Source organism: Drosophila melanogaster, chromosome 3R, assembly GCF_000001215.4.
Source record: "Drosophila melanogaster chromosome 3R".
NCBI classification, from domain to species: Eukaryota; Metazoa; Arthropoda; class Insecta; order Diptera; family Drosophilidae; genus Drosophila; species Drosophila melanogaster.
In genome coordinates, this window is record NT_033777.3 from 23857497 (window position 1) to 23882665 (window position 25169).

The window sequence follows — 25169 nt, forward strand, 5'->3', positions numbered from 1 at the left end:
TTTTTATTGATGACCTCTAATTTATTTCGGCACTGGGCACGGTGGTTCCGTAGTATCCCTTTTGGCTGGTTGCCTACTAAGGTACGGCCGCCACACAACTTGTTGGGCGGTTTTTTTTGGGTGCATTCCACACCACTTAACGTATCCAACAAGCTGCCACACACCACCTTATCACTCTGGGCGCTCATATTACTCGTACTGCCGCAGGTAAACTGCTGCAATGGTTAATTATTGGTTTATTATACACAATCTTTTGCACTCGCGAATTGGCAAGGAGAGAAAAAAAAAAATTTTCCCACAAGCCGTACCGCCGCAGTGGGTTGATCGTGTTTTAATTATGTTATAGGTATCGTACAACTTTTGCGCTCGGCATGGGCGACGTGGCGTCCTCCGGTAGCGGGTCGTTGTTTTATTAATTTAAATTAGGTCTTGGCGCAACATAGGTTTACATTTTTATTTTAGAAATTTTACACCTTTTATTGAATTATGCAATATTTGTTGCGCCCCGGGATGGGCGTAGTTCCCTCCGGCAGCGGGTAATTGCTATTTTATCATTTTATACACAGCTCACGCAGCACTTCTTTTTCATTTATGGATTTCAGATCTTAATCTGACTTATGCACACCACCACTATTTTTACGCACAAATTTCCACAATTTTTTCGTATCACTTTTATCGGCCGGACATTGCCGGTCCCTGTTCGGGCGCCAGTTAACGCAAGTTCCACTTGCATCAGGGTTCTCGGCACTCGCTGCCGCATACCTCACCTTGATATGACAACCAACATGCTGTGGTTCTCCAAATAATAGTCAAGATAGTTAAGAGGGTTCGAGTTTACGATTAGCTTTATTTTAAGATTCCGTTCGCGATCTGCTAGCGGTTCCGTTATGTGTCCGTTCGAGACTGGGCCTCTTCTCCCGCCCCGCTGCTTTTATATCCGCTTCCCCCGTTGACCCCTCACCCTGAGTGCGACCAACGGCACTTGTTCCGAATGCACACATACACAAACATGTTCCTAGACAGGCCCCGAGTCGCCTGCTGACGGGGCCCGAAAACACGAGAGCCGAGCGCTGGTGAGTCCTGACGAAGATCGCAAGAAGAGGGTTCGTAACTTACACGAACATGTTACTAGACAGGCCCCGAGTCGCCTGCTGACGGGGCCCGAAAACACGAGAGCCGAGCGCTGGTGAGTCCTGACGAAGAGCGCAAGAAGAGGGTTCTTAACTTACATATACAAAAATACATATATACATACATTAAACAAAAGGCAAGAATATGACTTTCAAGGAATATCCCAGAATATAAAAATTTCCATGTCGATTATAACTTAACATCTCGTACTTAGATAGCAACATTTTTCTGCATTACCTAACGAAGTAATTTCATTAAAATAAAAATCGAAATCTCCAATTTAATAAATAGATATGTATGCATGAGTCGCTGGCTAAAAGGGTGAGGAGCAAACTAATCCATTTTTAAATGTTAATATACAGACCCGCATTAGAGATCCGGCAAAAATCCCAATTGACGATTGCTTGCCACGACATTGGCCAGTTCAAATAAATGGTAGAGAATTAAAAGAATGATGTCAATAATAAGAAGCTTCACCTGAAGATAAATCAAAGGGCGTAACAAAAAGATCAAAAACACAAAAATATTCTACAAATAAATTTCTGAAAACAAGGGTATGTTTTGTTTAAATGCTGTGGGTTACAGTTTTGTATAACTTTTTAAAAAACAGTTGGCATCACACGGTTGCCACAAAGACATTAGAATGGAATATAATATTCATGTCTTTGGTTGCCAATAATTTTAATTTTCTCTTGTATGTGGCTTTTTTCAAATCCATCAGCCAGACAACAACAAACACAAAGTGCGCAAGAATTTGCCATAATTCGATATCAACTATATTCCGCGTTGTTCATAACATTTTGCTATTTCCTTAATAGTTTGAATATTTATTATAAATGTCGGGACGGCGCGAACGCCATTCCCGGCTACCAAAAATTACACGCACGAGTTATTCACATTAGGAATAATCGCAGAGGTCAACTCAGCCGAGGTGCAATGGCCAAGCCTCACTCCGGAGGAACCGCCTTCGTGATCACGGTTAACCTCTACGCCAGGTAAGTATGCTTTTCGATGCTCGGCAGCAGGGTTTCCATGGCTGAGCAGCTAAAACCAGTTGGGAATTGCAACGAACGCGTGGCGAAATAAAGCACCCCTATAAGTATGCCACACAAAATTCACTAGCATGCGCACTAAACGTTCGCATTTCAGACCCAGCTGAGTCGATAGGAGGTAAACAAATGTTCTGGCCAGATATGTATGTATATATGTAGTAATAAATATTTAGGATCGTAAATGAATAAAGTATGCTTTTTAGATCAACCAATTCAAATAAAATCTACTTGCAACTCCGGAATGCTTTAAAAAATAAAAAGAAAAGTGTTCCTATTGAATAATAACAAAAAGATAAGATAATTGTTCACATGAAGACTTTATTTTAATGGAATCCCAAAGAACTCCAAAATGGATTTTGCCATATAAATTATAGGGGCAATCATTTCCAAATTGATATAGAGTAAACGAATGTTCATAGAAGCGTTTCCATATCCACATCAAATTTGAACCTCCACCAGAAGTAAAAACTCATATTTAGTTTATGTATTGCTAGAAAGTTTTTATTTTACATTTTGTATTTATTATGAACTATTTTGTTGTTTTGTTTTTGTTTTGCAATGTTGTGATTTGTTAACACACCGCAACGCAAAATTGAATGAACACACAAATGTGTTTAATGCATACAAAATAATAATACACATAATCGTAATGTATAATAATAAGGTGTAATATTAACTAACTTAGTAATGTATAATGCGATTTGGGCAGAAAATGAATATCAACATACATAGATCGCTGCAGATATATTTAAACCTATATAGATCTAGCCGTTTGTATGCTGCTACATACTTAATCTGTTCGATTTCGTGATTTCGCTTTTTATACGTATTTGTTGACAGAGTTTCGAAACTGTACATGTTGTTTATACGGTTTTTGTATATTTACTTTTCATTATTATTTGTTATTTAGAATAATGCTTTACCATGTTTTCAATTGCTGAAGTTTAATTGTTGTTTATAATTGTGTTAGGTTCTCCTCGATCACTAAACGATCTAAATGTAAGCTCTAGATTTGGTGAGAAATACGTAAATGATGTTGCTGCTCATGGTTTGGTTGCCCGTTCCATAGCAAATGTTGGGTATTTGCAATTGATTGCGAATAATTAGGTTCAACGATTACATTTCAATCTTTTGTTTTTGTTTTTACACAATTATACACAATAAATATATCTGGGATTTACATTCGGTCTCAACTTTTACAATTATGCAATTTCAATTAATTCGTATGGTTGATGTGTGCTGCTTGCTGATCATTGCGTTTGTATGCCTCGCTTTCATAATTTCAAATCATTTTTACATTATACAGTGGGGGAAACCAAACATGAAACATTAACATGCAATTTCGATCGGGGAATGGGGTGTATAATGGAGCGATGAAAGCGGCATTGCTCATTTCGTAATTAATCGCATTGATTTGATAAACATAATGCAGTAATTATATAGTAGCAATCGAATAATGCAAAACTATAGCAGCCAGAGACACAACAAATACAACATTTTCTTCAATTAAATTTGTTCTCCTCTTGTGTTTGTTTAATTCAGTATTCAGAAATTGTTTCCGTTTTCTGTTGCCGTTAAATGTTAATTAATGATAATAAATAAAGCCTAGTTTTAATGCCTGCTTCAAACTTGGACATCTTTCAATTACTACAGTATCTATATAGACGTAAATACATTTGTTAATCCATTAAATTTATATTTAATCTAGATTATCCTGGAATATTAACTTTATGTAGCCAGTCGCTCCATCCAAGGGCGTCGCACAGAAGGGACAGACGGCCTGAAATCCGTTGGTACCGTGAGGTATCTCCACATTGGCCCAGTATCTACAAGATTCAAGGATAAACCCACAATTAGTAGAGTCATTTCATAGCCACAACTGGCTGCAATCGCTCACTTGACAGTTTTTTCAGTCGCCATGTGTCCGCATGGATTGAACGCGTACGTCGGGGCGCCCACGTCCACATAGAAGGCTGGTTCCAAGCCCATGCACAGGGTGACCACCGGACCGAGTTCCAGGCACATCGGACAGCGGCGGGCGCCAGTGTTCTCATCCTGACCCCAATCGTGATGGCCTGCCAATGTAGGGAGAATTAGATAATTTTGCTCCAATATCTTAAATCATTATAGCATACCCTGGACATGGCCACAGTTTAAGTACACGTAAGGCTGGTTCACCTGATCCCCAATGTTAACTTTGCGTGGTATAACCAGCGTGTTCAGGCCCACCGGGCACTGTGGACGACCGGCATTAATGGCATCGATAAGTTTCTCCAAATCGTGTTTGGTCTGTAATTAATAAATTATTTAATTTCTAGGCAATATGACTGATTTGTATTTGAGATACTAACCGGCGAATGCTGCAAGCCCTCGGCGGAACGCCAAAGCAAGGTTGCGCCGCAGAGATCAATAAGTGTGCCATCCTGCAGAATGTTGCATTCGTCATAGATCTACAATAGTTGAAAAGCAGGAATTTTAATCAACTGATTGAATTGGATTTCAAATTTCACCTACCGGCTGCCCCTTTTGCTGGGCTGAACGCGATTCGCGAAGGCTGAAAACGTCGCCGCCCACGGAGCACTCGCGCCATAGTCCGCACTTGGCATTGCCGCCACAGAAGGATCCTTTGGGGTGCATAATCAGCACACCGTTGGTGGTCAGGCCATCGATTTCCACATTGTCCTGCCACTTGGTGGCCTTCTCCTGTGTAAAATCAAGTTCGAATCTCATTAGAATCAGCAGGAGATTACCAGATGGACAGCTGACTTACCCCAAGGAATATATTTCTGCTCGAATCAAAGCCGGCAGCGAATATTCTCGCCTTGGCAGGCTCACAGCGGTTGACCAGAATGCGGCAGGCGAACCGAGAAATTGTGCTCTGCATAACCTTGGCATCCTTTTTATCGCCTGGCAGCGTATCCATCACCACAAAGTCAATGGGTGACTCCGATGAGCGTCCCACCTGGCGGAGAACAGCAATCATGATTAGTCGAGTGTGAGCCATATGGGGGATGAGAAAATGATTAGGCAATATATCACAAAGTAAATAAATCACAAGTGTAACTTGTGATGTCAATCAGGAAGAGATACTTTGCTGGCCAGACTGATATGAATATTGAATGTCGCTTTGTGAGACCAGCTAAGGTCAGAAGTCAACAGAGCAGACCTCTGACCTCCAGGAATGGGGCACTATTGCTGGGCCTTGGCGGCTCTAATTAGGCAAACAACATTCATCAAAGTCAGACCGTGAAACCGAAACTCTTGAGACCGCCGGGCGGCCCAGAAACCTTTGGGGTGTCTCACCTGAAACATGTCCGTTTCCGTGTCCTCCTTGTACTCCACGATTACCGCCTGGTTGCGTGAGAGTGTGTACGAGATTGAATGCTGATTGGCATCCAGAATGGCCTTCGAAGTCTGTGGCGATTGGACGATGTAGTGCTTGGAACGCTTGACGCCACTCGCCTCCGTCCGCTTGTGGAGCACAAACTTGGAGCGTCGTCGACCGCGATCTCCCTGTGGCAAGTAACCATTGTAGCTGCAACGGGACAGATAGCGATTTAGTGTGAGATACATTTGCTGACAGATGTGGGGCAAGTTGATAAGAGAGCTGGCATGCGGGATTATTGCTCAACAAATATAATTCGTTCGGTTTTGTGGGTCAAGTTCTACGTCGGCAATATGTTTACACAATTAGTGGGCAGCACACTTCCCTGCCTCGCCTAGATAATGGCCACTAATAACTCAAAGAATTGCGGGTTAGCTTTTGTTTTCCCTTGGCTATTTTGGTCTTTTTGCTACATTAGCTAGACCACAAGCCATGCAATTACCCATGGATGTCTGTACTAATAAATGGATATATTATTGACTCTGGATCGATAGTGTTGATGCGTGCAAAATGTGTCTCATTTTGTTGAAGGACAAAATCCCTTAGCAGATGTGTCCAATCATTAGAAGTTAGGAAACAAAATGAGCAACACAATAGTTTAATGGCTGCATTTTAATCTCTTTTCAGATTAAACGGCAAATGAATTTAAGTGTTAATATGTTCATGGTTGTTCTCTTTTTAAAATGTAGTGCATATTTATGACTTTTAATTTTATGATTTACCAAATCAGAATAAAGCTATAAGGTTCCTTTCATAGCTTTTTCTTGATGCCGCTTTTTATTTGACATTAATGATCAGACATAAAATGCCAATAATAATATTGTATGTGATTTCATTGACAAGCAAGCATGTTCCTCCGTGTTGGTAATAAAAATAAGAATTTAGGAAATTCTCCAAAATTTTTAGCTTTGAACTGATCTATCTATTCATGAACCATCAACTTTCCGTGCGTGATGTAAAGAGTTCCCAGAACCGAAGGTTAGTACCTGTGAAACTAATGAAAAACATAAATCCAATCCATGTTTACAGCCCCACGTTTGAACCCTCGGGACATGTTGACCTTTTGCTTTGTAAATGTGAGGCTACTTTGGTTTTTGGATTTATTCATGCCCACATTTGGCCAGCATTGTGCTTTTCAGTTCGTTAATTGGTTATGTCTCATTTTGATGACAACAATTAAGAGTTTCAGATTTGCTGACAACAATCCAAGTGTTCATACGAGTCCAACATCTTTCGCCGAGGTTTGTTGTCCAGCAATCATCGTCCGGTTGTCTATCATATATCACATACGCCGTAACCATGGAGTGGGGAATCCTCAATGAGTGACCACATGTTGCTCGAGGGACCAGCATGGTTGTCGTGATAAATGGGAAATTGATGAAGAACTACACAGGGTCTCCGCTCCCTTAATTTTTGTCCAGCCCCGCCTTTGTCCTATGTCCAATTAAAAAGTGTTAAGATAACAAATGCCAACAACAACTGCCACGTAAAGAACTGGAACTGCAGCTCGAGGTCGGAACGCTTTCGGCTAATGACTCAAGCCTGGAGACCAAACGATTCCCGGAGTCTGTGAGTCGCACTTTGGCTGTGAGTCAGCCCCAAAGCGTTGCCAATCAGCACAATGTCAAGCGCTTAGCTGGTTGGCCCCTCCCGCCGGCCGCCGTCAAGATTTACAATCATCCGTCCCAGCTGCTGGCCAGAATCATCAATCTCCGCCGGCGGACCGCTGCGTGGATCAAATTTATGTGTCTAGCTTCATGCTTACAGAGCCAGCACTTAAACTTCTGTAAGCAGCGGATTGGATGGAGCCGCGTTTGACTGATTGGGGCTGGTGGCCGGAATCGGTGGGTATTTTAGGTGTGCGCGGTTCGGCTGAAGATCCCATAAAAGTGCAGTGAATCTTAATTTATGATTCCGAGATGGACGGTAATAGGATGTCAAAAGATTCGGTTTGGCTGGTGTTGGCTAGATGGTGTCAGATGTAACTGGTTAGCTAATCTCTGATCTTCGTATGCTAAAGTAGGTAATCTGTTTAAGCCGCTTAGATGTTAATCAGCAAAGTGACATAATTCGAGAGTATTACTATCGATTCAGCTAATTATAAGATTATCAAACCCAAAAGCAGCATTTATGTGTTTAAATACAACTAAAGTCATTGTTTAACCTTCATCAATTAGGTAAATGATCTTAGCATACTGGGCGCTCTTGTGTAAATCCTTTCAAGTACACAAGAGAAAGCGAAAGTTAGCTGCAACAACTGCAATATCTTAATTGACTTGAGTACTTTATTGACCTAGCCAATGTTTTATTTTAAATAGCCCTGTAAAAGGCTTTAAATCGAAGAACAGAGAACTCAAAAGACTTGAAGTGCCCATTTCAGCACTTGGCAAGCAGCAAACTCTGCCGTATAAAAGCACCTACATATGTATGTAATTATTGTACAAACAAAGTACTTTATGTCAAGAACAACATTATTGTTATTATTTTCTTGGACTTACCCGAGTATCACTAGTTCACCGTAGCGCAATCGCGGTTTATCATGACCATCGCCACCGTCTTCAGCCAGTATGGGAGATTCAGTGCCGTCGGTGCTGCAAGTGAAAATGGAATTGAAAATTACATATTTAATGGAAATGCACATGGTTATGGTTTCGGTGTTTTCATATTACTATTATTATTATTTTTTTTTTTTTGGTAATTCACACAATGCCTGAAAATGGCTACAACTGCTGAGCCATTATGTTATGCAAGTAAAGGAAAACAATAAAGGAAAAGTTTTCTCAGTTAGCAGGGGGGAACCAAACAAAACAAGTAGCAAAATGGCAGAAGCAGAAAACTAAAGCAAAACAATTTCAAAGTAAATGCCAAAGAAATTGCTCATTTCCAACATCTCAGTGGCTCACACTTGCCTTGGGACGCCCTTTCTTCTATATACGTATATATATAATACTCTGCAACTTCTTGGTTTTCTAGAATTTCAAATGAGGAAATGGCTCCGCTCAGTCTCCGCTGCAGTGCAGTGAAAAATAAAACATAAGTTATCTAAACAGTGCAAAAATCCAGCATGGATGTGCACTTTATCTAAGCTTTCCTTTTCTCCAAGTGTAATTAGTTTTCCCTTGGAAGTCTTAGGAGTGTGTCACCTTCCATCCTGCCTCAAATTACAGCACCAAGATCGACAACTTGTACGTAATCGCATAATTAGAGGGTTAATTATATCCCAAAATGGTGGAAAATTGTGCCCAATAACGAATTTCTCATTAGCATGTGGATGTTCTGTGACCCCGGTTTATTTTTATTACAACTAATACAAGTTTTGTTGGCTATTTTTTCGGGCACATCGTAAACTTATTTACGGCAATCTAATAAACCAGCATGGCGCCGGTCCACGCCCACTCACAAACATGGCAAATGGATTTTTTTTTTAATGTACTCTACCGGCGGAGGTGCCAAAGGGGTTCGAAGGGGTGGTGCATGGTGGGGCTGCTCTGGGGTTGCATTGATTTTTGCTTGCTGCATTTAAACTTGCTCCCCTTTTGCGTGGGCTAAATGGGCGCAACAGAAGGGGGTGGCTCTTCAAAATGTGCACTGCAGACAGAATTTCAGGGGGCGGTGGGTGGCAGCCGGGGAGTGGTGTGGTGCACCACCCAGGCTCTGGTCGCGTTGCAAGGTGAAATGGCAAATGCTCATCACTCTCGGCCTCTCGTCTGCCTCACTGTTTGCTGGCTTCAAATTAGCGCTGCAACTTTGTTTAGATATGTACAGACATATCTTCTGGCTTGATGTACAGTCCTGTCAATGAGATCTGGACAGCTTGGCACCATCATTTGGCATTGGAGCTTGAGGTTGATAGCCAAAACAAAGTTATACTTAATTAACTGACAAATATATTAAGGTACGCATTGGTACAACATTCGTATTTAACTAACCTGTTTAAAAACAAAATATGTGATCTTTAAAAATATGTTTGAGCTTAAGCTTCCGACAATCAAATGTCTTAAAACTAAGGAATTACTTAATCCCATTTATCATACAATTATTAGTAGCTTTAATTAGGCGACATTTACTACTCGAACAATGGGACCACCCACCCGGTAGCAGCAGCCGAGAATAAACTGGGTTAAATTGATTAAGCCTAGCCTGATTAATAATAATGAAAGTTTGTCATTTGACTGCTGTCCAAATTGAATTCAATTAACAAACCAACTTTTGGGGGGAAACAAAGGCAAACAAATAATTCGAGATGTGATCACTATTGGAATCGGAGTAAATATTTACACAATATGCGTGTAGCCATGGGAAAAGTCCCACAATCCTCAAACAACTATTACCCATCTAGGGCCATCATATTACTCAACATTCAATTGAAACATTTTCCATTTTTGGTACTACATATATTTCCCTTTGGGGTATGGTGGCGAGAATTCATTAACAAATCGCATAAATCTTGATTATTTGAAACAACAGTTTTGAGGGCTTTACAACCCCCATGTCCCATTATTTGCGTGACTACTTCACATGCAATCAGCTGTGCTCTCTGCCATCAAAGAATTTATCGATTTTCAAAGGCAACATGCCACTATTTGCATACATTTCAATTTCAAAAAACTAAACCAAGCACATTACGACGGCCCAACCAAAAAAGCTGGCAAAAAAAAAAAAACAGGAGTACATTGAAAATACTGTGTACGCTATAAAAAAAAAATCACGTACACATGTAGCTATCCACAGATACTAAAAGGGGCATCCATGAGATACGATATCTTTGATGGCGCGACCCCAGAGTTTGTGCTGGTATTTGTATTTGCATTTGTATCTGTATTTGCGGTGCCGGCTTCGGTTTTGTACTTTTGCTGTTGTTTAGGGAAATCAATTTTCGTGTCTGTGTGTTTAGGTTTTCGCTGCACGCAAAAAAATCAGAACCTTTATGTGAATAATAAGATATCTAAACCTGCAATGTATTTTTGTTTCCAGAAAGTGATTTTTTTTTGAAGTGTACAACTGCAGCTGGTATTTGTGGGGAAATGGGCGTAAAAGTGTGCTCCATTATATATAGTTACCTCCCCGTTGCATGACAGTGCCCTCTAAGCATCGATTTTCGCCGGTTTGCCTTGCATGCTAGCAACCAGCCCAGAACGAGACCCATAGTTGGCCAACACAATCGCATTACAATAAATTTTCCAACTAACGCAAAGGGCAAACATGCCGCCCCCCTCCCCTTCTCACCCACACCCATGCGATTGCATGCTAAAAACTGCAGCAGGACCCCGCCATCAAGGGTAGGGCTCTGAAATCAGGGCAACCGAGGTGACCTGACCATAGGCCATCGATGTGCCACCAGTGGAACCGCAACGGTTTAATGTCACGGGGTCGCATCGCAGCTTATGCAAATTAATTTGATTATTACACCAAAGTAACACACGTATTCGTTGCACTCATTTGATTAGTCCAGGTGGGCGACAGCCGCCCGACAAATGAGCTCTCGCAAGGCTTTTAGCGTCTGGCTGCACCTCTAATTGAGTTTACCGCGGGGTCTGCGGATGACGGGGTCCAATGTGTGAAGAGCAACAAGCGACAGGCAGCGAGAGTCGAAAGGTCAGCGTGAATGGAAACACAGAAATCAATTGTACAGAGGGGTAATCCAAATGTGTACTTGGATGTACTTTGAACTTTGACGAAATCTATGATCTATTTTCTGAAATATTAAGTTGCTCACAAACCATAGATTACCATAATACATCCACACTCATTTACAGTGCTGTGGTTAACCAGGAAAGTAGTGCCATAACTCAATGCGACAACGATAGCAAAACTTTAAAAATAACATTCTGCGGGCAAAGTTTTCGATCAAATTCGAATGGCTGTTCCCAGTACAAATGGCAGCTGCATCTGCTTCTTCGTTTGCTCCAGATTCGTTGGCAACCGTGGACTGGGCTGGCTCACTATATTTATAACTTTCATAAATCTCTGAGTTTGCCTGTCGTCAACAGCAGAGGAGGAGTGAATGGAGCAAAGTAGGGTCTCTATTTACATGCGGCGACAGTGGATAAGTGTAGTTGAAGAGCAGAAATAGATAGTTCCACTTCTTGTTCATCCGTAGCATTTGAAATTTGAGTAGGGTAAAGAAGTGCTAGTAGAATATTCAAACTGCAGTGTCGCCCCTCGAGTGTCATGCCAAATAAATGCAAGAACCAGCAAAGTGCAATGGCAGATTAAACAATAAACAGGAGGGAAACAATGGCAGCCACACACATACACACGCACAAACACAGAACACTCACTCAGGTGAGAAGGGCGGACAGACGACACTTTTTTTTTTTGCGCAGGTAAGAGCAGGTGTTTCGTTACCATATTTTATGGTTAAATTTGCGGTCTGTGCTTGGGTTAGCTGATGGGCGAAATGCCGGGCTCTTCTCATGCTTCCCATGCCCATTCACATGCCGTGGATGTATCTGTATCTGAGTGCTTGTATCTCAGTATTCGCATTCGCATTCGTATTCGTATCTGTATCCATATCCGCATCTGTATCTGTATCTGTATCTGTGCACATGTCTCTGCCACACAGCTGTTTGCATTTCAAGAATGAAACTCTCATTGAGACAACTTCAAAAAACATTCACGAAAAAAAAACTCGTTTTGCCAGCGAAATTCAAGCACAAAGAATGGCCAAAAGAGAACATCCAAATTGCGGAGCATAAAAAATAAGCAAGCCAAGTAAAATGTATACACATAAGCAACAAATTATCCATGAAACTAGCGCAGATACATACATTCGTGAACGATCTTTGGACTGCAAGGAGATGTGCATTTAGGTAATTCATTAGAACACTTGTACCATAAAATATCTTCTACACGTAAAATATACAGAGCGCAGGACTGTGTATCTTTCAGATACAACTTATTGTTATCGACTGGCAGGGTCAAAGAGTTTTTGGGTCTGGGCTGGGTTTTTTAAGCCTTGTTAGCGGCGGCTCACTAATTCCATTTATGCAAATTGCCGCTCGTCAATTTCTTAACCACTTTTCTTTAAGCACCCGGTTGGAAAAACAACAAAGATAGCTCTTTCTTTGTCCCACACTCGCTTTCAGTTTGTTACATAATCAGCAGAAATTTCATTTAAAAGCTTGTTTGGCGTCGCTGGTAGTTTGGTCTTATATTGTATTGTATTTTTCTTACAAAACACATGTCTAAACTGAACAATGAAAGCTATACTTTTTTGTCCGGCACTGCTCCCTGATCTTGCCAGTTTTTGGATTTTTTTGTTTGCCTATGCAGCCGCACGTCTCGAACAATATTTTTGCCATCGCCTTGCCTTTCCCAGCTGCTTTTTTGGCAAACAAATTTGCACTACTCCATCGCACCCAGGCGACCAAAACAAAGCTGACTAAAATTAAACAAACAAACAGACGGCCAGGGCAGCAAAAAAAAAAAGTGTATTTAGTTTACTTGGCAAAAGCAAACGTCTGAGCTGCTCTTGAGCACGTTTTTTTTTTTTTGCAAAGACTCTATGCAAAAAGAGGTATGGTGAATATATCTAGACATCCAAACTAGTATGAATAAATAGTATTTATCTATTTATCGGATTATTTGTAAGCCTACCAAATATCTGGTTTCGTATCAACATTCTAAAGCTATAAATAAATATCTCGATTAAAGAGAATGTAAGTCAGGAAGTCTATACTTATATCTTATCTTAACTATAAATATAAAGACAATTTATATTTTCTTTGGAATTCACTTTATATATTGTTAGCTTTTAGTTCTCAGCGCTGTAAACTTCTATTGGCCGAGAAGAGTATTTTCGGAACCCTTTGATCGTTGCGTGGCTAGATTTCCTCAAGCTTTGGCTACATTATGTTCCTAAGTTTATGGATTTTCCTTTGCCGACTGACAGTAGTATTCGTTTTTAGTTTTTACCCTCCTCGTTTTTATTTTGTCTAAAAATAAAAAAAGCACGCGGAGTGCCAAGATGGAGAAACAACCCATTTCGCTTTTCATTCGTGGAGTGTTTCTATTTCTGCAGTAGCCTCCATTACCAAGTTGTCTGCTCCGATTTGGTGCATTGTTTTGTCTCACTTTTGGCTGGGATGCATTAGTGGCATAGAAAACCGAACTGCTCCCATCACCGCCTCCCTGCAGTTTGTCATCGTAATGAAAGCATGAATATGCTAATTTCTTCGTTTTTATGGCCAAACGTCATTATCGCTCGCGTTGCTTTCAGCAATTTTAATAAACAAATGCCAAGTGCTGGGTTGAGCTGCGCACGACTTTTTGCTGCCAGTATGCGTGATTATGAAACTAATGACAAGCTTATAGATAGAAGAAATAAACAGTGGAGAATGAAGGGAACGATATTTGCTTGCCCGACTATAGAAACCATTCTCCCATGATCATCATCTTCATCATCAACATCACCATCTTCTCAATAGATGGCATTTAATTATTCTGCCCCTCTAAATGGATCTGGGAACGGTCAGCAAAAATAAGACACTGAAGTACTGCATGTGCCATAACCATTTCATCATCTATTCTTTTAGCTGTGTGTATATGATGTCATGGGTTCACAAGTTTGATATGCACTTTTTTTTTTATATTGCGATAACACTTTTGGACTTTGATAAGAAGCAAGTGGCGCAGTGTTGGCCACAGGTTGTTAAACTCATTAGCACCCAAAAAATATTAGAAGGGAAGAATAAATCATCCGCAAAGAGAATAAAGTAATACTCGTAGTGATAGAAACAAGACTAGATGTTACCCTTGTGGAAATGTATTTTTACTTCTTTATTCATAGTTTACACTTTACACTTATGTTTAGAGTTGGTTTTCACGTAATTGTAAACATTATCACTTGGCATTCTTCGCTGCTTTGTTTTTTGCCATATTCCAGGGTATTTGCATGTGCAGCAGCAAAGGCGAAACGAAATCGCAGCTAGTTTGATGGGGCATTAAGTTATTTCTACCGCTGCGTGTGGGCGGTTCCTCTGTCGGCCCGTAGTTGGTCGGAAAGCGCTTAATTATGTTGGCCCTCCTTCACCTACCAATTCCCCTCTAAACTGCTTCGAAACGTCCCAAAACCAACAGCACGCCTCGGCCTAATGAGCAAACGGAAATTGAAACTTTTTGGCGCTGTTTAAATAAGCATTTAAACAAAATGTGACATAATTTGGCCAAATGAAAGGCGAGTGAAAAGTGTGTGTAGAAAAACCAAAGCGTTACATTTTGCAGGTGCTAAAAGCAAACGCAGCAGAAACAAAGCAGAAAAGAAAAGCTAAGAAAGCAAAACAATAAAGAAAAAGTTATGAAAATTGTCGACACAGATGCGTGACTAAAATCGTTATGACATAATAAACACATCGACCAAAAGCAAGGAAATAAAGTAACTAAACCAAGCTATCGCCTATTTTATAATAATAAATAAATCTAAACGAGAGGTTCCCTACTTTCCTGAAAGTTGATTAAGAAACTCCATCTATAAGTTCTATTTATGATAAAAAAGCCAAAGAAGTAAATTGGAAATAGGGAAAAACTGGCACAACAATTATCTGACAAGCCATTATCAATCGATCGTCAGTCTATTGACCCATATAAACGCCTCAGTTCGGTTCGGATCGATTCCAACCCGAATACCCACCACTCCAGAGGGCATTTGAAAGAACCTCCATTTGCTCAACTAATCGTAGATCAATCATTAGAGCGGCAAAACCCTTTCGATACCCTTACTTTGTGGCGTTACCAATAAGCGATAATAACGATAAGGTAATCCCGTGAATGAAATGAAACTCCAGTAATGGAACCAAAATGCTCACATATGAGGTTACCCATAGAGGGGGATTACACTGCGGCTAAAAGATTTCCCTTACCACTTAAAATCAGTTCTCACTGGCCGCTTAAATGACATTAAACATATTGATCCTTAAAATAGTTGTGCCTTTATTTACTCCACAATATCAATCACCTTTAATTACCGAACTCTAATGAACTTCCCGACATATGCCAGAGTATTTCCAGATCGGTGCTACAAAAATAGTTTTCTTTTGCTTTCGAATGCAGTACCTCACCATTTTTGAGGCTCCTTCGTGGCAGCCGATTTCTTTGTTGTCTGCTGCATGTGTGTGGCGGGTTTATTTTTGGTCTTTATCGCTCTTTTCGTTCCTGTTCTGCTGTTCTGAACATGCTCAAGCAGCCATGCATCCATCCATCCATTGGATCGGATCGCATCGCATCGGATCGAATTGAATTGAATCGAGTCCATTCCATTTGTAGCCCCCCAAAAGAATGACTCTATTTTTGGCAGCACTCTAAGATTTATGATCAAACGTCTGCCACTCCGACAGTCGATTTAGCTCACTTTTTGGCCGGCTCTGTCGGCCATGTTTACACACTTTAATTGCCGGTCAGCGGAGAGGAACAGCGGCAACACGACAGGAAATACTCGGGCGGTTTCAAATTGGCTATTTTTTTTTTCTGACCAGCCCGACTTTGGAGCTCCGAGCGATGGCTCTCTGGCCATAATCAAGGCAATTTAATAATATGTTACGCTGCACACAATTTCACCTGCAAGCGCAACAGCCACTCAGTCGATCCAAAGGAAAAAATCCGAAAAAAAAAAAGAAGTTAAGAAGGGGAGTTTACCTCTGTGATCTTCCTCTTCTGGCAGCCACGAAAATTGCAATTTGATTCAAAAATTATGCGTTGTGCGTACCACAAAAACTCCCATACAAAACTATCAGCTGAGAACAAAGCCAAAAATGAGGGTAGGATCAATAAAACTTTAGACACGATGTACGTGACACTCCAAGTGGTGATCCAGCGCAAAGAGAATATGTTTTTTGCGCATTAGAAAAAGGTCTTTGAATCGCAAATGAAATAAAACTATTAAAAAGCAGCGAAACGTCATGGCAACACCAACATCCACATCCACAACAAAAGCAGCAGCAGCAGCAGCAGCAACAGCAACAACAGCAACAACAGCAACAACAGCAACAACAGCAACAGCAGCTGCACAAAGGGCAACACTTGGCTCGTCGATGTGGCTGTTGGGTAGCAATTTTGCACGTAATTCGTCACGTAGCTGGATGTTGTTGCTGTTGATTATGCATTGAAAATGTTCCAGCCAGCAAACAATCTGCATGGCCAAAACGCAGACACAGCCGACCCAGTGGAGCATGGTTGTGGATGGGTGGGCAGGACGAGGAGGAGCGAAAGGAAAATAAGGCACTACACCTGGGGAAAAGAAAACCAATCGAGAAACTACACCTTGAGAATTAGTTAACTCCGAAATTTGCTACATAATAGATAGAAAGATCTTTAATCTTGAAAGTCTTTGGTGTGTGTTGGTATAATTACAATTATTATTCCCAACTAGTTTATAGTTTGGTTCCAACTACTAACTACCAATTATGACTCAATAGCAAGCTTTTCTCTCAGTGTACCAAGAGAAAGAGAGCGGGAGAGATGCCAGCTGCTTGTTGATTGCCGGCCGCAGGCGAAACTATGAAAATGCAGGCGCAACAACAACAGCAGCAGCAACAATCAGCAACATTCACCAATTAATGTTAAATTGAAATGAAGCCATAAAATGGCCAAGGCAAATGTCTTGCCCGACCACGCCCACAGGCCAAGCTTACGCCCCCCGATCGACACCGCCGGTTGAATGACATTTCACCAGAGTTTCGATTGACATTTCCACAAAATCGATATGCAACAAAGGGCCAGCACGGGCACAGCTTTTCCAATCCATTCCATTCCATAACATTCAATCCATCGCAAAAACTCAAATTCAAATCAAGGCGGTCGGTCGAATTATGTCAATCAACCCGAGCTCTAATACGTAGCTGCCAAAAGCAGTCGGATGTCAAAGGTCACAGACCAAAAAGCAAACACATAACGGACAGAAAGCGTGCAGTTTTGGGTCAGACACGGCATGACCTCCAATCTCCGATTCCAAGAAAAGGATGTGGGCCACTAAGCGAGTGTGCGTGAATATTGATTCGTACATTGGTTGGTTGGTTGGTAGTTGCCAGTTGGCAGTTGCCAGTTGGTAACCATAGGTATAGCATTGTAACTTCCGTTACCTCCGCATTATACAAGCCCCAATCATCAAGGGCTATCGATTGCCCGGGAAAAGCATCATTACGCTGATTGCCCCTATCGATAGAGAGGCTCCCTCTGTACCCTCTAGACGAATTAACCGTCAAGTTGCCTGAATCATATTTAATGTGTTCCTTCCAATTATACCTGTCGCTCGCATTTCTCGGTACTACGCTATGCAAATAATTAATTGGAAATCGTTCGTTGCCCAGCGCAACTTCTAAGCACCGACTAGGGTATAATTTTCTCGAAAATCCAGCAAAGGTATACAAAATCAAGAAAATGTCCCATTCGTCATCGGAAGTCCGCAAGCGGTACGCACATAAGTGTATGTTTATTTTAATACCAAGTGCTCCTCTTCCCCTATTATCCACTCGGCCCCTTTGAGAAGCCCCTCCAGCTGACTGTGTGGTAACAAACAAGCGCTGGCAAAACAGTTGTTGCCAGGCCAACTGTGCCGATTATGTCACCGAGCTGTATGGGTTAAAGAACAGGCCCCTCCAACCCAAGCCCAGCCACCCAACCACCTAGCCTCCCATACCACCGAATTTAACCCTCCCCATTCCTGCAGAGGTTCCACCGCCACCCACTCGGCCACTTCTTGCATCCCGCGTTTATCATCATTACGTGTTCTGTGGCATTTGTCGTCTGTTTGGTTCTTGCCTTGCCTCTCCTCCTTTCGACCGGGTTCTCTGTGTCGTGGCTCGTAAGCTGGCTTATTTCTGTTGACATGTCGAGAGATCTCGAGCCCGGCAAAGCAAATGTGCAATGGAGCTGTCAGGCTAACCGATCGAGATTTAAATTATTTTCGACAAGTCGAGCGCTCGACGTTTTGGATCTTTCAAACAAATATTTGAAAACCCAAATAAATGATTCTTTTTAAGTTTTCAAGGTCTTAGAATACACTGAACAGAATACATAAGTTTCTTATAGTCAAATCAAATATATTTTTATATTTTACAGCAATCATAATTTTATAAAGCATGTCAATTGAAATGCTTTCCACTGTACAATTAACTGGGCTTATACCTCGCTGTTGCTTTTTGCGACTTAAAAGCGAGACATGTGACAAATGGCTTTTCGAGCTGTCGGAACCGTTAATCGCAAAATGCTCGGGTTAATGGCAAAAAAGATGCGAGGTCCTCTGTATTTTGACATCTCTGCAAATCCAGATCCCAAGCCAAATGCAAATGTCAAAGGGCAACTCGCTAAGCGGCAGACCAGAAATTTAATTGTTGAGAAATGTTTTGAGCCTTCCTTTCTGATGGTACGACCACGACCCCAATTCGGGCTATATGTGCCCTTGTTTGGCATACGAGTATATACCATGCCACACACTATATACATACATACATACATACATATGTGTAGGATTGCTTCTGTTGTTATTTCAATTTTGCTAATGCAACAAACGCTGCTCAGTTCCGTTCTAGTTTCCAAGTTTCAAGGAGGGTGGCAAGGGCCCCCTTCCGCCCACCGAAGAGTCCAACTGATTTTGGAAATGCCAAGAATTTGTCGATTCGATTACGTTGAGTGAGTGGCCAAAGGTTATCCATCAGAGTGTGAGTGTATAATGCAGGAAAAACCCCCATTAGTCAAATTTTACCATCGCGCACTTTCAATTTTAGTTTTTCCACCGCTTGTACCACTCTTTTCTTTCGTTTACTTTTGGCCCCGGCAATTTGGAACGGATATTGGCGTAAAACTTTTATAGCCCCAAGTCGTGCTTACGTCCACATGTAAAAAGTAAATATGTTTATGAACGCTATGCACACACACACACTCTGATAAGTTTCACTCGCAAAGTTGTTACATTTTTGGCTGGGTTTTCTATTCCGTTTCCGCTGCTCTACAAACACGTAGGATCTTATCAACGGAAGTTGCGTACTTTTCAACGAAAATTCCGCTGTAAAATCATTTATTTTCGACCTTCACAAATTGTTTTCAAGGTGGCCAGTTAACCCAAATAATTTCACAAATTGTCATTGATTTTTCACCTACATGAAAATTATATTGAATATATATATGGATTTAAATTATGATACATTTTAGAGCTATAAATACTCCATAAAATGTACCAATAAACCTTTCTGCGAAATACTGCTGCATTAATGACGAAAAGATTTTTGCAAGCATAAAATAGAATACAAATATTTCGTCTTCTAAAAATAAGACTAGAACAAAGAAATTTTCAAGAGCAAATACGCAATGATAATTTGTGTCTTTATTTATGGTTTGTTTACTTCATAATAAATTCTATAAATACTAATGCCAAACAATATCTAAAACAACACCTGAAAATTATCACAAAGAAACGCTTGAAAAACTGTCATAAACGCTGCGCACCCAGTTATCGCCTCTGAATCAAAGTCAATTGGTCATCATTATACGCGCAAATCAATTTAACGCGCCCGGACAAATCGCAGACAAGTGCAAATACCCGATGCAATGCCATCCATATCCATACGAGTATCACCACTCCCCCCGCACAACCGACATATTGCACATCTGGGTATCTGTTCACTGAATTCTCAAATCGCCAAAGCGTGCAGATAATTTTTATTTAATTGCAGCAACCGCAGTCGCCGAACGAAAACAAAAACCAATCTCAACACGAGGAAAAGCCGAACGAAAAAATCAATTTCTCATGGATTTTTAATGCAAATGCTATGGCTCCCCATATGGACAAGCCCGGTTCAGGCCACACACGGCCGCAATGGACACGCACACGGGTAAAATATACATACATATAAAAGCCCCATAGATACACGTGTATATATATATACATATATATACATGACAAGTAGCCAGCAGACGTCTCCAGAAAGGGGGAAACCGGAGGAGGAGTGGCAGAGTGGCGGAGATTGAAACAAAACTACAAATTGCGTTGACAAGTGCAGTGCACACACAGAGCACACCACGAGCACCTTGGCGCAGCCTGGGATTTATGGATACGGATCGGAGGAGAAGACAGCGGAGTCGTCAGCGGGCTGAAGCTGGCGGGGATGGGTATGGGGATCGCCGGCGGGGGACAGCGGGCATGTCAACAACATTGTGACAACGACGACGTCGACTTCGTCAATAATCAGACGCTGAACCCAAAAGACGCAGCAGCAGCAGCAGACGATGTCGTTTCAAGGCGACAATGACAGATAGCAGCAGCAGCAGAAAAATCAACATCAAAAGGAAGTCTATCCAGGGGTTAGTGAGTGTAGCAATACTCTAGGCTAGTTATATTATATGCGTTAGGAAATTAAACCTTTCCCGTTACGAAAGTCACAGAAATAGAACAGAAAGATATCCGAAAGATAAGTTTTTATTAAGTCACATAAAACGTATTACCTATAAAATGTTCTATAAGTGTGATAGGTGCAGTTATTCTTAAATTTTTCAATATATATTCAGAACTCTTTAATTTCCGCCCGCCTTTTTCTGTAAATTACGACACCTCGTCCAAGAGTAATATCGCTCAACGAGCCGCATTTCTTTTCATTACTTTTGTTTGGCTTTGGCTATTGCGTCGAGCTTTTATTTTCTTTGACTCTTTTGCTTTTTATGCCGCATTGTTTGCAGCGACAATTGCAATTGCAATTGCAATTGCCATAATCAGTGCAAGCTCAGACGCCGACCGCCGGCCAAAGACAAAGGCCAAGCGAACTCACTTTCACGCGAAGAAAGGCAGCCAAGGGGATAAGTGAGGTGAAGCATAGTATAGTTATAGTATAAAGTAAAGTAAAATAAAGTAAAGGTGCAATGAAAAGCTGGTCAGCGACATTGCCACATTGCCTCATCGATGTTGGGGGGCCCCAAGTCGAACCAGTTTTACTTCCATCTGTGACGCAGTCAGCAAAACCCCATCAGGTTTTCATTTTTCTTTCGCTTTTTGCGTGGTTTTTTATCGGTGATTTAATCTGTTTGAACTTCAGTTTTCCAGAGCAAACAATTGTTAATACGCAGCTTCATTAGAGGACAAGAAAGACAAGAGAGTGCATACCCTTGAAGCTCTTATCGCCTTTTTTTTATGAAGTTTACTTTAATATAGAAAAAAAATGATTGTTTAATGCATTATCTGATAGAAAATATTTATAGATTGCACTAGAGCAGTGAGCTCTTCAGGGGCAAGTTCTTCACTATTGCAATGATCATCCAGACTCAAGGTGTTTAAAAATCATCATTAAAATAGGCATTTAAAAATTCTAGTTATGGCAATTTTCAGACCTTTTGTGTCTATAGAATATCATACGAAATAAAACATTGTAATTTATCTTACTCAATAAACTGACCTCAGACGACAGTCTTAATTGATCTCTCTGTCTGATTCAATAACCGATCCAATCTAACATTATAAGTTATCAACAGAATAATTGACTTTATCTGATGATCAATCTTAATCCGAAAATTTTCCAACTCAACCATATGCGAGACACTCTTCATTCCTTCATTTAAATGCATTATTCCACACCATTTAATGGATTATTAATTTAAACAGTATTTAATATTAAACACGTTTGCATACAAACCACGAAAATTGTTTTTTTGTTTTAGTTAATTGGCTGCTGCATTGAAAACATTTTTTGTGCCTTACGTTTATTGGTTTCTTTGTTTTTTTTTTATTCGCTTAATAAAAGCATTTTCGTGTTTTAATCACTGATCTGCCTCAACAATTTGTTAGTTAATTGCAGCAATTTCATGGATGTTTTGCTTTTTTCAGCTTCCCACTAATTGGCAGCAGTTGTCGAAGGGGGCGTGGTTTATTCCAGATGAGGGCGAAAAGTGGGAGTGGCAATGAGAGGTATATTACGTGTAAATGCCTAACAATTGAAACAAAGCATCGTAAGATGAAATGATTCAGAGCGTCAATTAAGCTGAGGTCATCAAACAGCTGTTATCAAACAGATGGAATGTGGGTCAGGTAAACGGCATTTGAAGAAAATATAATGAGCATCCTAAAGATAAACCTATGCCGATTTTTGAACCCATTTAATCTGTACTGGCTATCTGTAAGTAAAATAGATCTGCAAATCTTTGCTTATCATATCTGCCTGCTCATGAGAAAACCCTCTTAAGCCCAATAATCCACCCAGATAATTAAAACATAAGTAACTTGTTTTTGCAGATGATAAAAGAAAGTCTCAGCAGGTAAGACATTGACCCATGATTAAGAGGATCAAAATTCAGGCAGATTAGGAAAGATATCATGGTAAATAGCTTTATAACCTTTATGACTAAGGTACCTAAACTCATAGACCCATTCAAACTTAGTACTTAGTATTCGAATTCATGAAGAGATTCCCAATCTCTTTCTGCGGCAACGCGCACAAAGTCACGACCGCAACTTGGCTTCATCCGCCTGCAGGCTTATCAGCAAAAATGGTATTGTTATTCTTGGCCTGTCTCTCATTTTTGCGGCTGGATGAAGGCAGGAAGATAACAGCAATTACCATTGCATTTTCCACAGATTTTTTTTTTTTTTGCAGTCCATTTAACAATTTACAGCGAAAAAGAGGTCAGCACAAAGACATGACGTTATAATTCACTTTATTACTCATTTCGTAACTGAAATGTTATGCTAGATTATCTTAAATAGTCCTACAGTTTTCATTTTGCTCCTTTATTTCTGCATAGCAACGTCAGCTGGCCATGAATATTTAAGTGTTTACGTTTGGCCCCAAAAGTTGAAAGCAATTTGGGGCCAACTTATGCTCACAACAAATTACTTATGCGAATTTTAATACTTTTAAGAGCCGCAGAGAAAGATAGCTTGTTTGTGCGGAAACTAGTTCTCGTCTCCCTTTTCATCCGACAGATTAATTTTGCTCCAGTTTTCCCACGAATCGATACAGACAACATATGCATAAATAATAATCATAATGACACCTTTGGTGTAACTTCCTCTCGATCGGTCGGTTGGTTATCTCTGAAACCTATCCCCCCCATATCAGCCGACTTGTTAGCAGCATAAACTGCGCAACATATTGGCAAATATGTGGGTCAACTGCGAAACCGCAACAATAACACCCAATAAATGCCACGGCAATTGTGTGCCAAGAATGCCAGTATGTGTGCTGCAATTGCAGTTACAAATCAGAGAGCCAGACCTAGATCCAGACCCAACCCAACCCAAACCAAACTAAACAAACTATAGAAAACCGAAATGTAGGCGCGCCTTAATCATCATCATCATCATCAACATCAAAAGCATAATCACGGCAGTTTGTTCATCAATTTTAGTCTGTTTGCCATTTGAGAATTGCGCGAAAAGTTATGCATGGTCTATTAACACTTCAACTAATGCAATTACGCACTAACTAATGTGGAAATTATGCAAGTAAACAGTTTAATTGGGTCACGAAATGGGCTCACACGGGAGAAGGGACGCAACGGGAAATTGCAGAATGGCCATGTGCAACCGCCAAGTTAATCGGTGGTTGCATCGCTCTTAGCCACGAAAACGGGAACGAGCGCAGCTTTGGACTCGGCCGAAATGCATATACTCATAGATAATGCATGTCCCGACTTTTCCCCCAGTGGCTCTTTAGACCCCATTAAAAGTTTGCTTTTTAGCTAGAAGCGCTTAGTCATTGGAATACACTTTAAAGGCACTGCAAAATTCATAGATGTTACAGAAAGGATTCGTATAATTAATCATTAGTTTATACCACTACTTTGTATTTTGTATGGGACTTTCTACGCTTTAAAAATGTATTTATTTCTAACTTCATTGGGGCTTCGTTATTTCAGGGCGCTGATCTTCCCACATAAATAAATTCCACAAATATGTACATGGACGTAACTATAATTAATACGACTCATTTTAGCTAAGTGGGAAGCTATTCTAGTTCTAATGCAGCTAAGTTTTATGCCTTAACTTAATTTCTTGCCAATTACAGTTGGTTGGCACATCTGAAACGAATTCTCAGAACGGATTTGCCAACCTACAAAGCCTTAGTTAACAAGGCTAACGAGCCTCCGCTCCTCCTCTGCAAAACTGAACTGAACTCCAACTGACTTCGCGGAATCGGCCCACGCGATTTTCAACTCTTAACTAAGATACATATTTATGCGAATCCAACAATAACTAAGGAATTTCCCATTTCTGGTCTTTGTGATTTTTGCGATTTCTGTGTCTCCGCGTGTGGGAAATCAATTGTTCACCAAAATAAACGCGTCCCAGGCAAAAACTCGAGACATTGGAGTTAGAGCCGTGTAATTATTTCAAATGAGTTCACAAAACCGCATAGAAAAATTAAATAAATAAGTAAGCCGGTCGAAAAAGTTGTCGAAAAATAGCAGACCGAAACCAATTGAATCCACCTCCAGGTCTTGGCCAAAGTCAAGTGGCAATGTGTGGGGGCAGGCAACACTTTCCAATTGCCTTAAACTCCGAAAGTTTTCAACCGAAACTTACCTGCAAAAGAAGAGCAGAGGAAGAAAACAAATTTTTTAGTATAAAATTTTATGTATTGGGACAAAGTTTTGTTCAAGGAGGGAAAAGGATGGAGCGGCAGGAC

At 40.7% G+C, this 25169-nt stretch overlaps 2 protein-coding genes and 1 non-coding gene across 7 annotated transcripts in view, besides 1 other annotated feature; 1 reads left to right on the top strand and 2 right to left on the bottom strand.

Moving 5' to 3' along the window:
• Positions 1-1230: part of a mobile genetic element that runs on past the window's edge.
• Positions 1-1671, top strand: part of CG34355 (uncharacterized protein) — a 55309-nt gene extending 53638 nt beyond the window's left edge. For all 4 annotated transcript variants that reach the window (NM_001300559.2, NM_001260340.3, NM_001104419.6 and 1 more), the window contains 1 exon segment: positions 1231-1671. The gene's annotated coding sequence lies outside the window, so the exon portion shown is untranslated.
• A 299-nt stretch (positions 1672-1970) lies between these two features.
• snRNA:U1:95Ca (small nuclear RNA U1 at 95C a) lies at positions 1971-2134 on the bottom strand. Its single transcript, NR_002078.1, has one exon. It is a non-coding gene; the product is annotated as a small nuclear RNA U1 at 95C a (small nuclear RNA).
• A 531-nt stretch (positions 2135-2665) lies between these two features.
• Pli (Pellino) overlaps positions 2666-25169 on the bottom strand; it is a 29891-nt gene continuing 7387 nt past the window's right edge. The window contains exons 3-10 of one of the 2 annotated variants that reach the window (NM_001104420.3): positions 8067-8159; positions 5487-5718; positions 4954-5145; positions 4698-4886; positions 4535-4633; positions 4319-4472; positions 4081-4258; positions 2666-4009 (exon numbers count right to left, since the gene is read on the bottom strand). In NM_001104420.3, the coding sequence (NP_001097890.1) occupies positions 3883-4009; positions 4081-4258; positions 4319-4472; positions 4535-4633; positions 4698-4886; positions 4954-5145; positions 5487-5718; positions 8067-8159 (1264 nt within the window). In that variant the 3' untranslated portion in view covers positions 2666-3882. The remainder of the gene's footprint in view (positions 4010-4080; positions 4259-4318; positions 4473-4534; positions 4634-4697; positions 4887-4953; positions 5146-5486; positions 5719-8066; positions 8160-25169) is intronic. The other variant, NM_079742.4, reaches the window with a different exon arrangement.